General features: G+C 36.5%; 1 protein-coding gene across 11 annotated transcripts in view; it reads right to left on the bottom strand.

Moving 5' to 3' along the window:
• Nucleotides 1-2367: 2367 nt before the first annotated feature.
• SCFD1 (sec1 family domain containing 1) overlaps nt 2368-15179 on the bottom strand; it is a 106753-nt gene continuing 93941 nt past the window's right edge. For all 11 annotated transcript variants that reach the window (XM_026007656.2, XM_072761311.1, XM_026007655.2 and 8 more), the window contains 2 exons: nt 7538-7606; nt 2368-2586 (listed from right to left, as the gene is read on the bottom strand). In XM_026007656.2, the coding sequence (XP_025863441.1) occupies nt 2563-2586; nt 7538-7606 (93 nt within the window). In that variant the 3' untranslated portion in view covers nt 2368-2562. The remainder of the gene's footprint in view (nt 2587-7537; nt 7607-15179) is intronic.

Genomic DNA, 15179 nt, shown 5'->3' with positions numbered 1-15179 from the left:
AGGTGTGCATTCTATCTTTGGCTCCACCATGTACGAGCTAGGACTTTGTGAGCTTTGTTTCCATCTATAAAATTGGTGCCATTCCACCTGTTAGTGCTGTTGAGAGGACTTATGTAACTTTTGTAAATCATGTGGCACAGCATTTCCCTTTCCTACTGACCTCTACCCCTGGTATGCATTTTACCATGGCAGGCATCAATTCCTCTGAGAATGCCCTTTGGGGGCAGGTAAAACTGGTTTCTGAATCAGCCAAGCTGGGGACTTGCTGGATACACCTGTTGAGCTGCCCAGCCCAAGACAGCAGCAACAGTGACCCTCACCATGGTGTGGATGGACTGCTGGGGAACCACACTGGGACAGATGGGGCTAGGCTGTGGACAGTTTGGGAAAGGGCTAAGTTTCCCCAGAGACTTTTATTTTTTATTTATTTTTATTTTTAAAGATTTTGTTTATTCACGAGAGACACAGAGAGAGAGGGAGAGAGAGAGAGGCAGAGACACAGGCAGAGGGAGAAACAGGCTCCGTGTGGGGAGCCTGACATGGGACTGGATCCCGGGACTCCAGGATCACGACCTGGGCCGAAGGCAGCACTAAACCACCGAGCCACCCTGGGCTGCCCGAGCCTTTTTTTTTAAAGGCCCCACAGAAAAGTTTCTATCTCAGAACCTTGGCAATGATATATATATTTTTAAAGATTTATTTATTTATGATAGACAGAGAGAGAGAGGCAGAGACACAGGAGGAGGGAGAAGCAGGCTCCATGCCGGGAGCCTGACATGGGACTCGATCCCGGGACTCCAGGATCGCACCCTGGGCCAAAGGCAGGCGCCAAACCGCTAAGCCACCCAGGGATCCCCTGGCAATGATCTTTTATGTGAACTTGAGGCAAACTTGAAAAAAAAAATCATGAATTGATGAGATGCATTAATTTTTTTGGCTGCAAACACAAGTGACCACCTCCTGTGTCTTTCAAGTAGTTTTAACCAAAAAAAATTTTTTTATGGAAGTATATTAAAGTCTAGCTTCTCTGTTACTGAGGAAACTGGGATATTGCTTTATCTTCTCTGTAATTTACCACCTCGATTAACATTATTGTCTCTATTACATTGTCTCCTTAAGCCCTGAGCATGAAACCACTTTGATAACTTTGGCAGATGATGTGGTGCTATGGATCGAATATTTGTTCCCTAGAAATTCTGTTGAAGCCCTTCCTCCCAATATAATGGTATTTGGAGGTGAGGCCTTTTAGAGGTAAATGGGTTTGGATGAGATCACAGGGGTGGAGCCCCCATGATAGGATTAGTGCTCCTTAAAGGGGGATTGAGGGATTATGACTCTTTATTATGTGAAGATACAAGAAGATGGATGTCTGATCTGCTGGATTTCCTATAGCCTCCCAAGCTGTGTGACATATGTATAAGCTGCTGGCATATGGTAATTTGTTATAGTCGCCCAAACATACTTGGAATTTTAACTCCAAACCAAGTCAGATTAGTAGGCCACTACCCAAATAGAAATCTTTCGTTTGACCTGACTTTTGCATGATGGCATTGACTCATGAGGGTTGGGAGTGCAGAAACAGTCTTGTGAATCTTGCTGTTTTATCTATTAGGATGTTATCTATGACATTACAGATTCCTCTTGATGAGGCTTATCAGGAGGAAAGGGTCCCTGGCCTTAAGAATTTTTTTCTCTGGAGCAACTGGATTGCTTTTATCTTGTAGCTGCCTTGAGTTTTAAGATCAACAGTCCTTCCTGCTGCATGCCAGGAAGGTTTGAACCAAAGGGAACACTTAATTTTACAAATTTTTTTAGAACTTCATGGGAAGTTTGTATTTGTCCAATCTAGATGATGTTGTTGCCATTTAAAAAAAAAGGGATTTTGTGATAAAATGTACAAAGGTGTGCCAGACGAAGAAGAGACATTAACATACTCAAAGTTAGGCAGCCCAGGTGGCTGAGCGGTTTAGCGCTGCCTTCAGCCCAGGGCGTGATCCGGGAGACCCAGGATCGAGTCCCATGTCGGGCTCCCTGCATGGAGCCTGCTTCTCTCTCTCCTCTCTGTGAATTCTCATGAATAAAATCTTAAAAAAAAAAAAAAAGTACTCAAAGTCCACAGGCAACACGAGAGACCAGAAAACCATGGGAAGGTAATTTTACAATTAAAATGCATACAAGTGAAAAAAAAATTGCATGTATGTAGGAAATTCATGAACCAGTCAAGCAACATTTGCATATTTCTTTACACTGGCTTCAATCTTAATAAATCAGTTATCATATTGATAATTTAACATTATATTCAGGCAGTTTTCTTGCCTTCCTAAGTACTTACTTTCTCAGTTATCAAACATAACAGGAGAGAGAACGTACAATTTAAAAAATTTATTTCTGAACTCCTTTATTCTTTTAATTAGTACACATTATATTAAGTATAGAATTTCCTTAAAAATTAACTCTAAATTTCACTGTTTGGACACTGGTATGAAGAAGAAAACATCTGGCTCTTTTGACTTTTCTTTTTACATTTATCCAAGTAGATTCTCATATTAAGGTTCTTCTGTGTTACTTTTGTCCAAGTTGTGACAGCTAAAACAAAACATAAGAATGGCTTTATTTTAATCACAAAAGAAATTTATGCATTCAAACATATTTGTAAGCACCTTAAAAACGAATGCTTTAATCATGGTAAAATCTAGGCTTATTTCGTTCACTGCATGTATCTAGAATAAATTTTCACTCAACGTTTACCACCACTTCAAATGTTTAAAGTTTTGTAGATCTTTAAAAAAAAAAAAAGTATCACCAACATAGGTAGAAATTCAATTAATGGAAAATAAAAACCCTGAGAATAAAGTTAATATTAACCCAGTATGAAAATGTCAAGAAAAAAATCTCATGTGCAGCTTTAATGCTCACAGTTTACTTCTCCATATATTTTAATTAGTTTGATATTTCTAAAACATCATTAAAAAGAAAAAGAAAGGCCTTCAATTCTGGAAGGTTGGGTAAACTTCTACTGGCCTAATACTCCCAGGGATTGCAATTATAAACTTTAAACAAAATACAAAAACCAACTCCTGGAAGACAGTGAAGAACACCTGACAGCCAGTGGGTGGGGAAGGAACAGACACTAGGAAGGAGAGGCTCCCACTGGTGAGTTCAACCTGAAGAACCGGAGAGCCAGTGGGGCCAACTAAAGCCACTGAAGGTGAGAGGAAATCCTAGAAACAAGAGGGACAGAGTGAGGGAGCCCTATATTCTATGTATAAATTTTAACCAAATCTGTGGGGAAACCCTGAACCACACACAGATGAGCGAGATTAAGAAGCAAGACTGGGCTGTTGCCCGTGCCCATGAGACACAGCTGGAGGTCTGAGTCTCATCAGGGTCAGTGTCTGCTAAAGGCCCAGATCAGCACTCCAAAGAAACATTCAGTTTCTAAAACATTCAGTAATCTAGAATTAGTATATGATGGAGCAGGAAAATCAGACCCATTCTTTAGGGGGAAAGACAGTGGAGACAGATGGTGAAATGTATGATCTATGGGCTGTAATTAATAGAAAGGGTGTAAAAGCAGTTATGACAACTATCCTCAGTGAAATCATGGAGACTATGTTCACAATAAAAAGAACACTTGAGCAGAGAATACAACTATATTAAAAAAAAAAACCCAAATGAATATTCAAGAACTGGTAAATACAACATTATTCAAATGGCAGAAGGGAAATAACAAAGGAAAGAGTGAATCTGAAGATAGGACAACTTAAATCATACACTCTAAAGGAGCAGAATCAGGGGTGCCTGGCTTGCTGAGTTGGAAGAGCATGCTACTCTCGATCTTGAGGTCAGGAGTTCAAGCCCCACACTGGGTGTAGAGATTACTCAAATAAGTAAACAAACAAATTAAAAAAAAATTCTTAAAAAACAACCCCCCCCCCAATCCCAAACAGAATACTCAGAGATGTGTGGCATAATATAAAATGCTGATCATATAGGTGAATGGAGTCCCAAAGGGAGAGGAGAAAATTGGACATAAAAATATTTGAAGAAAGAATAGCTGAAAATTCCCTAAATTTGGAAGATATAAACTGATGATAGTTTCAAGAAGCTCAGTGATCCCTAAATAAGATAAATGTATAAGAATTCACACATAAATACATCCTAACTGCTGAAAACCAAAGATAATGAGGATATCTTGAAAGCAGCCAGAGAAAAATTAAACATGATATGTAAAATTATATTGATCTGAGTACTACTAACTTCCTATCAGAAATAATGGAAGGTATAAGATTGTGAAATAACATCTTTAAAGTTTGAAAAACTGTCAATCTAGAATTCTTTATCCAGCCAAAATATTTAAGAATAAAGGTGAAATACATTTTCATATAAAAGGAAATTAAGGTAATTCACTGCTAGCTCCTGAGCTTATACTGAATGCTAAAAGAAGTTTTGCAGTCAACACATGCAAATCAAAATCTACTAGAGTTGGTAGAGATAAAGAACACTGGAAATCCTATCTGTGTAAATACAAAGGATTTCTTTATGATACAGATAACTGAGGTAAAAATGATAAGAATGTCCACTGTCTTATGGGGTTAATGATGTATGTAGAGGTAAAATATATCACAATGAGAATAACTGCTGAGGGAATGGGTCTATATCGTTGCAAGGTTTCCATATTTAATGTAAGTGGCACAGTATTAATTCTAGCTTATAAATAGTTAAAGATATATATATTGTGATCTATATAGCAACTGCTAAATCGATAATGCAGAGATACAGCTCAAATAAAAAAGTGTTTAAATAATAAGAAGGTAGGAAAGGAGAAAGACGGCCAAACTAAGAAAGCAAACAGTAAAACGGCAGATCCAATAATTACATTAGATGTTAACAGACCAATAGGCCCAATTAAAAGTCAGAGATTACCAGAATGGTTTTCAAAAAAAAAAAAAAAAAATCCAATCATATGACACCTACAAGATAAACACCTTTAATATAAATTCATAGGTAAGCTGAGCAATCAGATGGAAAAGTTATAACCTGCAAGCTGTAAGACTAGAGTAGCTAATTTAATACCACATAAAGTAGACTTTAAGGAAAGAGGATTACCAGCTGAGTAGAAGAATATTACATAATAAAAGGGTACACTCATCAGGAAGACACAGCAATCATAAATCTGTGTATACTTAATAGAGCTTAAAAATAAGCGGACACTGACAGGACTAAAAGGAGAGCCTGACGGAACTAGAGGGGGAAAGCATTAATTTCACAAACATAGTTGGAGATTTTATTATTAGTCTTTTAGTACCAAATAGATTTAGACCAAAAAACCCACAAAGCAACAAATCAATAAAGACATAGAGGATTTAGGTAATGCTGTCAACTACCATGACCAAACTGAAATTTATAGAACCTTTCCCTCAACTGCTGCATAATGCATTCTTTTTAAAGTGCACATGGAGTGCTTAGAAGAGACCATATGTTGGGCCATAAAATAGATTGAAATCAATTTTGAAACAGTAAATAATGTGCAGAATGTTCTATGACCACAAAGTAATTAAATTAGAAATCAATAATAAGATATCTAGAAAACCCAAATACTTGAAAACAACAAATCTTTAAATTATACATGGGCTAAAAAAAATAAAACCACCAAGTATATTAAAAATATAGAATATGGTGATGAAAATATATTAACATTTGTGAAATGCAGCTAAAATATGGTTTGGATTTTATGGCTTTATTATTATTTTTTTTCCAAAGATTTTATTCAAAGAAAGTGCACAAGCAGGGGGAGAGGCAGAGGGAGAGGGGAGAAACAGGCTCTGCACTGAGCAGGGAACCTGATGAAGAGCTTGATCCAAGGACTCCAAGATCATGAGCTGAGCTGAAGGCAGGTGCTTAACCTATTGAGCCACCCAGGTGCCCCTGATTTTATGGCTTTAAATGCTTATGTGGAATTTAAGAAAGGAAGCAGATGAACACAGGAGAAGGGGAGGAAAAATTTAAAAAATGATGCAATCAGAGAGGGAGACAAACCATAAGAGACTCTTAACTATAGGAAATAAACTGACGGTTGTGGGAGGGGATGATGTAAGCTAGGTGATGGGCATTAAGGAGGGCACTTGATGTAATAGCACTGGGTGTTACATGCAAATAGATGAATCACTAAACTCCACCTGTGAAACTAATAATAGACTATACATATTAATTAATTGATTTTAAATTAAAAAAAAGAAAAACTAAAGAACTTGATAAGATCCCAAAGTAATCAAAACAAAGGAAATCAATGAATAGAGAAATTAGCATAAACATCTGGTAGATTAAAAAGATTAATTAAATTGAGAATCATCTAGTAAACCCAAGAAAAAAAATATTCCATTTAGTTTTGCCTATTCTAGAACATTATATAATCTGTGGTGGAAAAGTATCAAGAGCATGTTTTTGGGCAGGAACTAAGGGCAAGGACTGCCTGGGCATGGATCATAAAGGAACTCTGAGGTGTGATGGTTCTACACCCTGAATAGGAGTTTGTGCTGAATTATTCAAGTGAACACATCTGACAATACCTAGGAATATACACTTAAGATCTGTATATTTCACTGTTGTCAATTTTACCTCCAAAGAGTACAAAACAATAAAAACCCTCAAAAACTAAAACCCCTAGGCAATAAAAAATTAAGGGGAAAGTGCACTGATATCTTTAATTTTCTTTGAAATGAATAAAATTATAGCAATGAATAGAATGAAGAATGGATAAATGAGTAGGTGTCTTATAAAGCAATACAGTAAAATGTTAATGAGGAGTATACATGTGTTCACTGTATCTTCCTGAACTTTTCTGTATTCTATCAGTGGGCAACTACATTAAGGTTAGAAATACAAGAATCACATAATGAGGATAAGAAAGTTGTTCTGGAAAATGATGCTAGGAATAGCTGCTAAAAATGAGTATAGGATGCTTTTGTGATTTTTATGGCAGCCAATGCAGAGGTGAGTGAACATTACTGGTAAGACTACTGAGCATCCCCAGTAGTTAAGCATAAAAAAAAAAAAAAGCTAAAGTTAATGTAATTAACCGAGAACATTAGCAGTTCCTTCAAGAAAAAGAATGTAGAGCCTATGTACATCTCAGCTACTGCTGTCCTTAATGTTCAAGTGAATGTAATTCCATTGTATCTACTGCATAAAACTATTCCGCTACCCTCATCCAGAAAGTTACTTAATTTCTTAGCCCGATGTGTGATATTGTTGGTAAAGTCAGAAATGTGGACAGCGTATAAGAAATGGTGATTTTGCTTGAGTACACTATTCCAATTTTAAAATCCCTGAATTTACCTTTTCATAGATTTGGGATAATAGAAATATTATTTACCAGAGTTTTCTGTATAGTTTTCATGGTAAAACCTGTATTTTTATAGCTCTATGGCTTTTGGCTTCAAGCTGGGTCAAAAGAATATGATGATTCTCTTGCTCTCTTTTGACAAACAACAGCAAGTTATGGTATGTTAAAAGAAACTAATAAGGTATACTTTACCTGTTTTATGAACTGTGTAGCATTAAAAAGTTCACTGCAGCCATATAAAATGTGTTTGCCTTGCTTCCCCTGTAAAAGAAGAGAACTCATACAAGTAACAAGTAATATTCTCAATATTCCCAAGAAAAGTGATCAAGTCTAATAAGACTTTTTGTTATTCTTAAAGGTTTTTTGAGGGGGAGGTTATAAAATTTTAGTATACACATATTTATCCTAAAATTGCATGGAATAAAGTGGTGCAATAGGCATAAATTATTTTTTAAAAATGTATTAACATACACTGCTGGTATCATTTATACTGAAAAGAGAAGGAATCTGATGACAGCCGCATTTCACAGGAACAACAATTATTTATAAAATCCCAGGCCAACATTCTTCCAATGTAAGATCTATACTACTTGAAGAAAATATTCCTGGAGTTTTGTTAGGCTAGCAGTAGGATATAGTATAAGTTGCATGAACTGTCACTGCGTCTCATTTGTGCAATACAGTATTTACATATCAACATACTGTAATCCATTTTTTATGACCCCTCATGAATGAATTTCATTCCTAATTTTGGCAGAATGCTATAACCCAATTACAGTAGTCAAAACTTCTACTGAAGAATTCTGCCAAGTCCTTAATGCTGAAATTATTATATGTATTGTGTACTTGAAGGAAAATTCATTTCTTCTTTAATGTAAAAAGCTTATTCCATAACAAATACAGTAATTCATCAAGAAACAGAAATATGGCTTTGTATCAGCTGAATAAAAATAGTTCCCTGAATAAATGTCCTCACTGGCCATTTCTGAGCAAAACAAGTCACACCTCACTTCATTTTTGAAAAATGAGATGTTATGTGCAATAACTATAACAGGGTTGATCATATAAGTGGGATTCTTGAGGCTACGTAGGTTATACTTACACAAGGCATTAGTAAAGGTAGAGATCACAGCATAGTAGGATAAAGAAAGCAGAGGGAAACATTAGAAGGGTCCAAATATTCTATGCACAGCTCCCAGGATCCCATCTCAGCACAGGACACATTTTATTTTCAATTGTCAACTACCAAATTATAGAGAAGATGCCCCAGTTGCAGGGGAGCCCTGGTCTTTCTAAAGGAAGGGTCTTTTATACCTCTCTGATCATGTAACCTAAATCAGGCTACAGGACCAGGCTCAACACCAGAAGCAAGAAAACATGACAGAAATTAGGTGCAAATCATCAGTATTTTCATTTTCTATTAAACAGTGCTGACACGCCAGTGCAGGTTGCCCCCAATCTATGTTGGTCCCTAGCACAAGACTCTATTCACTACTAGTTAGTACATGATATTCACATGTCAGCATCATGGCTCTCAAGGCTCCCAGAGATCAGCACAGGGCTGAAACACACTAGTGGAGATGAATCCTGTACTATAAGTTTAAACGTTGCAGTCTACCCATATTCCAGTGCAAACTTATGCTTAATTATGCACAAACTTGGTACTTCCTCCATCAAAAACTGAACTTTGTGAAATATACCAATAACTGGATTCAAGGTAACAATTATTAACTAAATCTAGTTCATTCTCTAGCCAATCACCTTCCATCAAGAGAACAGCCTGTGGTGGCTTCAAGTTCAACTACCGATACATTTGGTTACTTACTACCAATTTTTTTTTTGTCCTTTTGGGTTCAGCACACTCTTACTCCCAAATTGCTTTTGGATATGTACTAATATCATTTCTGCAACTATAAAAAGAAACAGAAGGCTACTGGGACAGCTATTCAAAGCCTGTTGTGTGCTTTATGTATTTGTCCAGAGCATGTATGCAAATGACTGAGTTCCCAAATACCTTTAAGAGTCTCAACTGTGATTTCTTTTGGAAATGTGTCTTATAACTTCAAAATGTCTGATAATGTTATTGGAGAATCAGATATTATAAATTCCTAAACAATACTTTTGCTTTAATAAATACACCTTCACATGTAAATGCCTGCTCTCAAAGTTAGACAAATTAAGATAGTTATTTATGTGATTAAAGGACTGACTACCGGTTTCAATTTCACAACTGGCTCTAATAGTATGTTCAAAAGGTCAATGTCAGGCAGCCTGGGTGGCTCAGTGGTTTAGCGTCGCCTTCAATCCAGGGTGTGATCCTGGAGACCTGGGATCGAATCCCACGTCAGGCTTCCTGCATGGAACCTGCTTCTCCCTCTGCCTGTGTCTCTGCCTCTCTCTGTGTCTCTCATGAATAAATAAAATCTAAAAAAAAAAAAAAAAAAAAAAAAAAAAAAAAAGTCAATGTCTATGCAGTTCTTTCCTCCAGTATATCTCATGTGTAAGGCAGGTGCATCTTTCTTCAGAGATGTGCCTTTGTGAAGCACATCACGGGAGGCTACTAGAGTGTCATTTATCTATTGCATCTTTTAGGTACACACTAATGTGGTGGAGCCAGCATGTCTTTGTATCAATCACAGTTTTCTTATCTTTTTTGTAAGTTGAGGCTTAGACTAAGAGTACATTTTTTTGTTTTGTTTTACCCTTTGACCTCCACCTGTTTCTTCCTCTGGCAACTAGCAATCTGTTCTCAATGTCTATGAGCTTATTTTTAAGTTAATTTTCAGAGAGAGAAAGAGAGAACAGCAAGAGGGGAGGGGCAGAGGGAGAGAGAGAATCTCAAGCAGACTCCACACGTGGAGCCTGACACAGGGCTCAATCTTATGACCCTGAGATCATGACCTGAGCCAAACTCAAGAGGTGGATGCTTAACCGACTGAACTACCCAGGCAGCCCATGAGCTTTTTTTTTTTTTTTTAAATGAGTCAACACATAAGAGAACGATATGGGTTTTGTGTTTCTCTTGTCTTATTTCACTTAGGATAATGAATGCACACACAATTTCTTTACCATTCATCTATCAATGGATACATAGGTTGCTTCCATATCTTGGCTACTGTAAACAGTGCTGCAATGTCTATGAGGGTACAAATGTCTTTTCCAGTTAGTGTTTTTGTTTTCTTTGTATAAATACTCAGAAGTGGAATTGCTGGATAGTAGTTCTATTTTTACTTTTTTGAGGAATCTGCATACTGTTTCCCATAGTGGCTGCACCAATTTACATTCCCGTCAACAGCACATGAGAGTTCCCCTTTCTCTACCTTGCTGCCACACTTGTTTTTTTGGATAACAGCCATTATAACAGGTGTGAGGTGAATTTCATTATGATTTTGACTTTCACTGATGATGAATGGTGTTGAGCCATCTTTTCATGTTTGTTGGCCATCTGTATGTCTTCTTTGGAAAAAAAGTCTATTCAGGTCCTCTGCCCATTTTTAATTGATTATTATTTTCTGGTGTTGTGTAAGTTCCCTATCTATTGTGGATATTAACCCTTGTCAGATACATTATTTGCAAATATATTTCCCATTCAGTAGGCTGCCTTTGTTGACATTTCCATTGCTGTGGAGAAGCTTTTTACCAGGATGTAGTCTGATTTATTTTTGCTTGTGTTGCTTTGGCTTTTGGAGTCAGATTAAAAAAAAATCACTGCCAAGATCTATGTCCGTCAAGTTTACGGCTTGTTTTCTTCTAGGAGTTTCATGATTTCAGGTCTTATGTTCAATTCCTTAATTCATTTTGAACTAATTTTTGTGTATAGTGTAAAACAGAGGTTGGTTTTATTCTTTCACATGTGGCTGTGTAGTTTTTCCAGTACTGTTTATTGAAGAGACTGTCCTTTTTCCATTGTACATTCTTGACATCTTTGTTGTAAATTAATATATCATATATTGCATAGGTTTATTTCTGAGTTCTCAATTCTCTTCCATTGATCTATGTGATTATTTTTATGCCAGCACCATACTGTTCTAATTACCATAGCTTACATACAGTTTGAAACGAGAGCACGTGATGCCTCCAGCTTTGTTCTTTCTCAAGATTGCTTTGGTTATTAATGGTCTTTTGTGCCTCCATACAAATTTAGGATTGTTCTGGTTCTGTGAAAAAATGCCATTGGAATTTTGACAGGGATTAAAATGAACCTGTGGACTGCTTTGAGGGTTCTTTTGATCCATGAACCTAACATATCTCTTTGTGTCTTCAATTTCTTTCATCAATGGCTTATAGTTTCCAATAAAGTCTTTCAGTTTCTTTGTTAAATTTATTCCTCGGTATTTAATTTTTTAAAATGTGATTGTAAATGGGACTATTTTCTTGATTTATCTGATAGTTTGTTATTAGTGTATAGAAATGCAACAGATTTTTGGGCACTGATTTTTGTATCCTGCAACTTTACTGAATTTATTAGTTCTGACAGTTTTTTTTTCTCTATATGCCATCTACTAATAGTGACATGAGTTTTACTTTTCAAATTTGGATGCTTTTTATTTCTTATTCTTGTGTAACTGCTCTGGCTAGAACTTCTAATACTATATTGAATAAAAGTAGCATAAGCAGGCATACTTGTCTTATTGAATGTTTTCTTAAAATTAATTTCATCAAATGCATTGCTGACATATCAAATAGCAGTTACATTATGAGTCAAATTACTGTATTATTTTCTTTGCCTTCCTAACAAAACTGGCATTTGCTGAATGTGAACCAGTGTAAATTAAAGGCCACGCTAGATTATTCTCCATTCTTGTAGGTACAGTCCTAAGTTTTGTTTCATACTATAAGGTTGTACTGACAAGGGGTTTTAATGGCATAAAGGTGACCTATGAAAAACTCGTACCTGTTATTATACGAAGTAATAAAAGACTGGATATTTTGACTCAGGAAGAAGATAAAGAAGTCTATTCAATTAAACAGTGCACTGAAGGTGTTAGCCAGGTGGTTAGGCAAAAAGAAAAAGAAAAAAGAAAAAGGAGAAACATCCCAGATAGTTTAAGAAAGAATTTAAAGTAATTCTATTCACATATAACATGATCTCCTATACAGAAAATCCTAAAAATTCACTAAAATACCTTAGAACCAATAAATTAGGTCAAGAGGGCTGCAGGATACAAGATTATACATAAAAATAATTTTTTATTGGACTGAAATGAGCAATCCCAAAATAAAACAAAAACAATTCCATTCATAATAGCATAAAAATATATAGAAATAAATTTAATGAAAGAAGTGTAAAAGCTTATGCTCTGAAAACAGCAAAAACTAACAGAAACAATGAAACAACAAAAAAACTGTTGAAAGAAATTATTTTTTTTAATTATTATTATTTTTTTTAATGATAGTCACACACACAGAGAGAGAGAGAGAGAGAGAGAGAGAGAGAGAGGCAGAGACATAGGCAGAGGGAGAAGCAGGCTCCATGCACCGGGAGCCCAACGTGGGATTTGATCCCAGGACTCCAGGATCGCACCTGGGCCAAAGGCAGGCACTAAACCACTGCGCGACCCAGGGATCCCTGTTGAAAGAAATTAAAGAAGGTCCACACAAATAGAACAGAATCCCATGTCATGGATCAGAAGACATGACATTATTATTTTTTATTTTTTAATTTTTTTTAAATTTTTATTTATTTATAATAGTCACATAGAGAGAGAGAGAGAGACAGAGACAGAGACACAGGCAGAGGGAGAAGCAGGCTCCATGCACCGGGAGCCCGATGTGGGATTCGATCTCGGGTCTCCAGGATCGCGCCCTGGGCCAAAGGCAGGCGCCAAACCGCTGCGCCATCCAGGGATCCCTTATTATTTTTTAAAGACTTATTTATTAATTCATGAGAGAGACAGACTGAGAGAGAGAGAGAGAGAGAGGCAGAGACATAGGCAGAGGGAGAAGCAGGCTCCTTGCAGGGAGCCCAACGTGGGACTTGATCTTGGATCCTGGGATCACGCCCTGAGCTGAAGGCAGATGCTCAACCACTGAGCCACCCAAGCACAAGACATAACATTATTAAGATGAAAATAGTCTCTAAACTGATATATAGGGTCAATGCAATTCCTGCTAGAATCCCAACTAAATTGACAAGTATTCCTATGGAAGTGCAAAACACCCAGAAAAACAATCTTGAAAAAGAAAAGAACTGAGAGTCCTGAAATAAACTTATATACATATATGGTCAGCTTATTTTCAACAAGGCCACCAAGACCATTCAATAGAGGAAAATGGTCTTTTCAATAAATGATGCGGGGATAATGTGGACAGCCATATACAAAAGAGTGAAGCTGGGCTTTACTTCATACTACATGACAAATTAACTAAAAACGGATCAAAGACCTACATTTTAGAGTAAAAATGCTTTTCTTTTAGAAGCAAACATAGGGGTAAATCTTCTGACCTTGGATTTGACTTTGTCAAATTTGGATTTGGGATTCCTAGATATGACAACAAAAGAAGCATAAAAGAGAGCAACAAAAGAAAACATATATATTGGATTTCATCAAAATAAAAAGAACTCTTGCACTTTAAAAAACACCATTTAGAAAATACAAAGACAACCTAAAGAATGGGAGAAAATTTCTGCAAATCACATATTTGATAAGGGACTTACTTCTAGATTACATACTCTTAAAACTCCATAATAAAAAGGCAAAATAATTCAACTATAAAAATGGGCAAGGATCTTAGTAGACATTTCTCCAAAGATATACAAATGGCCAAAAGGCACATGAATATGCTTTACATCCTAATTCACCAGGGGAATGAAAATCAAAACCACAGCGAGATACCGCCTCACTCCCACCAGGATAATCAGAATCAAAAAGCCCAGTAACAAGTGTTGGTGATGATGTGGAGAAATCAAAGTCTTCATACACTGCTTGTGTGAATGCAGAATGGTACAATCACTTTGGAAAACAGACTAGCAGTTCCTCAGTTAATAATAAAAATTATGACGACTCAGGAATTCCACTCCTAGGTATATACCTAAGAGAAATGGAAACATACAGAATAACACTAGCTTATTACTTAAGGTTTCTAGTCGACAACAACAGGTTTCATCCAGAATAGGCAATCATTTTGGATTTGGATTTGTACACCTGATTATTGGAACAAACATCTTTAATATTCTATTAGAAGCCTCAGCAGAAACTGTTTCAATGTGGACTCCCTTCTTATATTACCACTTGACAAAGTTTTGCTGCAAGTGCAGTTCAACAAGGGTGTTATGAAACATTGTATACAGCAAACTGACTCAGATACCTTAACATACACAAAGTAGGAGACGGACTGCAAACTGTAACAGACATTTGAAACATCTTTTTTCTAAACTGGGCTGGTCTTTCTGAGACACAGTGGCTTTGTATGGAATGTGTGTTAAAATATAAGTGATACAATTAAAGAGGATAATTAAAAGTGGATAGATTGTTGAGATTCAGCAGAGAAAATAAGGAAGAGATGAAAAGGGGTAAAAACACAGGAACTAACAAAAATTTATTCTGCATTTCTAAAAATGTTTCTCTATGTGATCCTGTAGTTCAGGGATATGCAAACAGACACCAAGACACTGCCTCTAAATCTGTCTGAGGAATGATGCAAAGGGCTGTTTCTACTTTCTGCCTGTCTAAACTGGGATTAATAGGTGGACCAGACCGTCCTATATGTATGGTCACACTTACTTAGCCTTACTTCCTATCTCTGGGAATGGACAAAGGAGAAAGCACTGGCTACTCTCAGACTGCTGCTAGCTCTATGGATCAGGCAACTTGCTGAATCTGACAGTAAATCT

The sequence above is a fragment of the Vulpes vulpes genome, chromosome 6 (assembly GCF_048418805.1).
Source record: "Vulpes vulpes isolate BD-2025 chromosome 6, VulVul3, whole genome shotgun sequence".
NCBI lineage: Eukaryota > Metazoa > Chordata > Mammalia > Carnivora > Canidae > Vulpes > Vulpes vulpes.
Note: the sequence above shows the minus strand (reverse complement) of the source record. Positions and strands in the feature narration are given on the sequence as shown.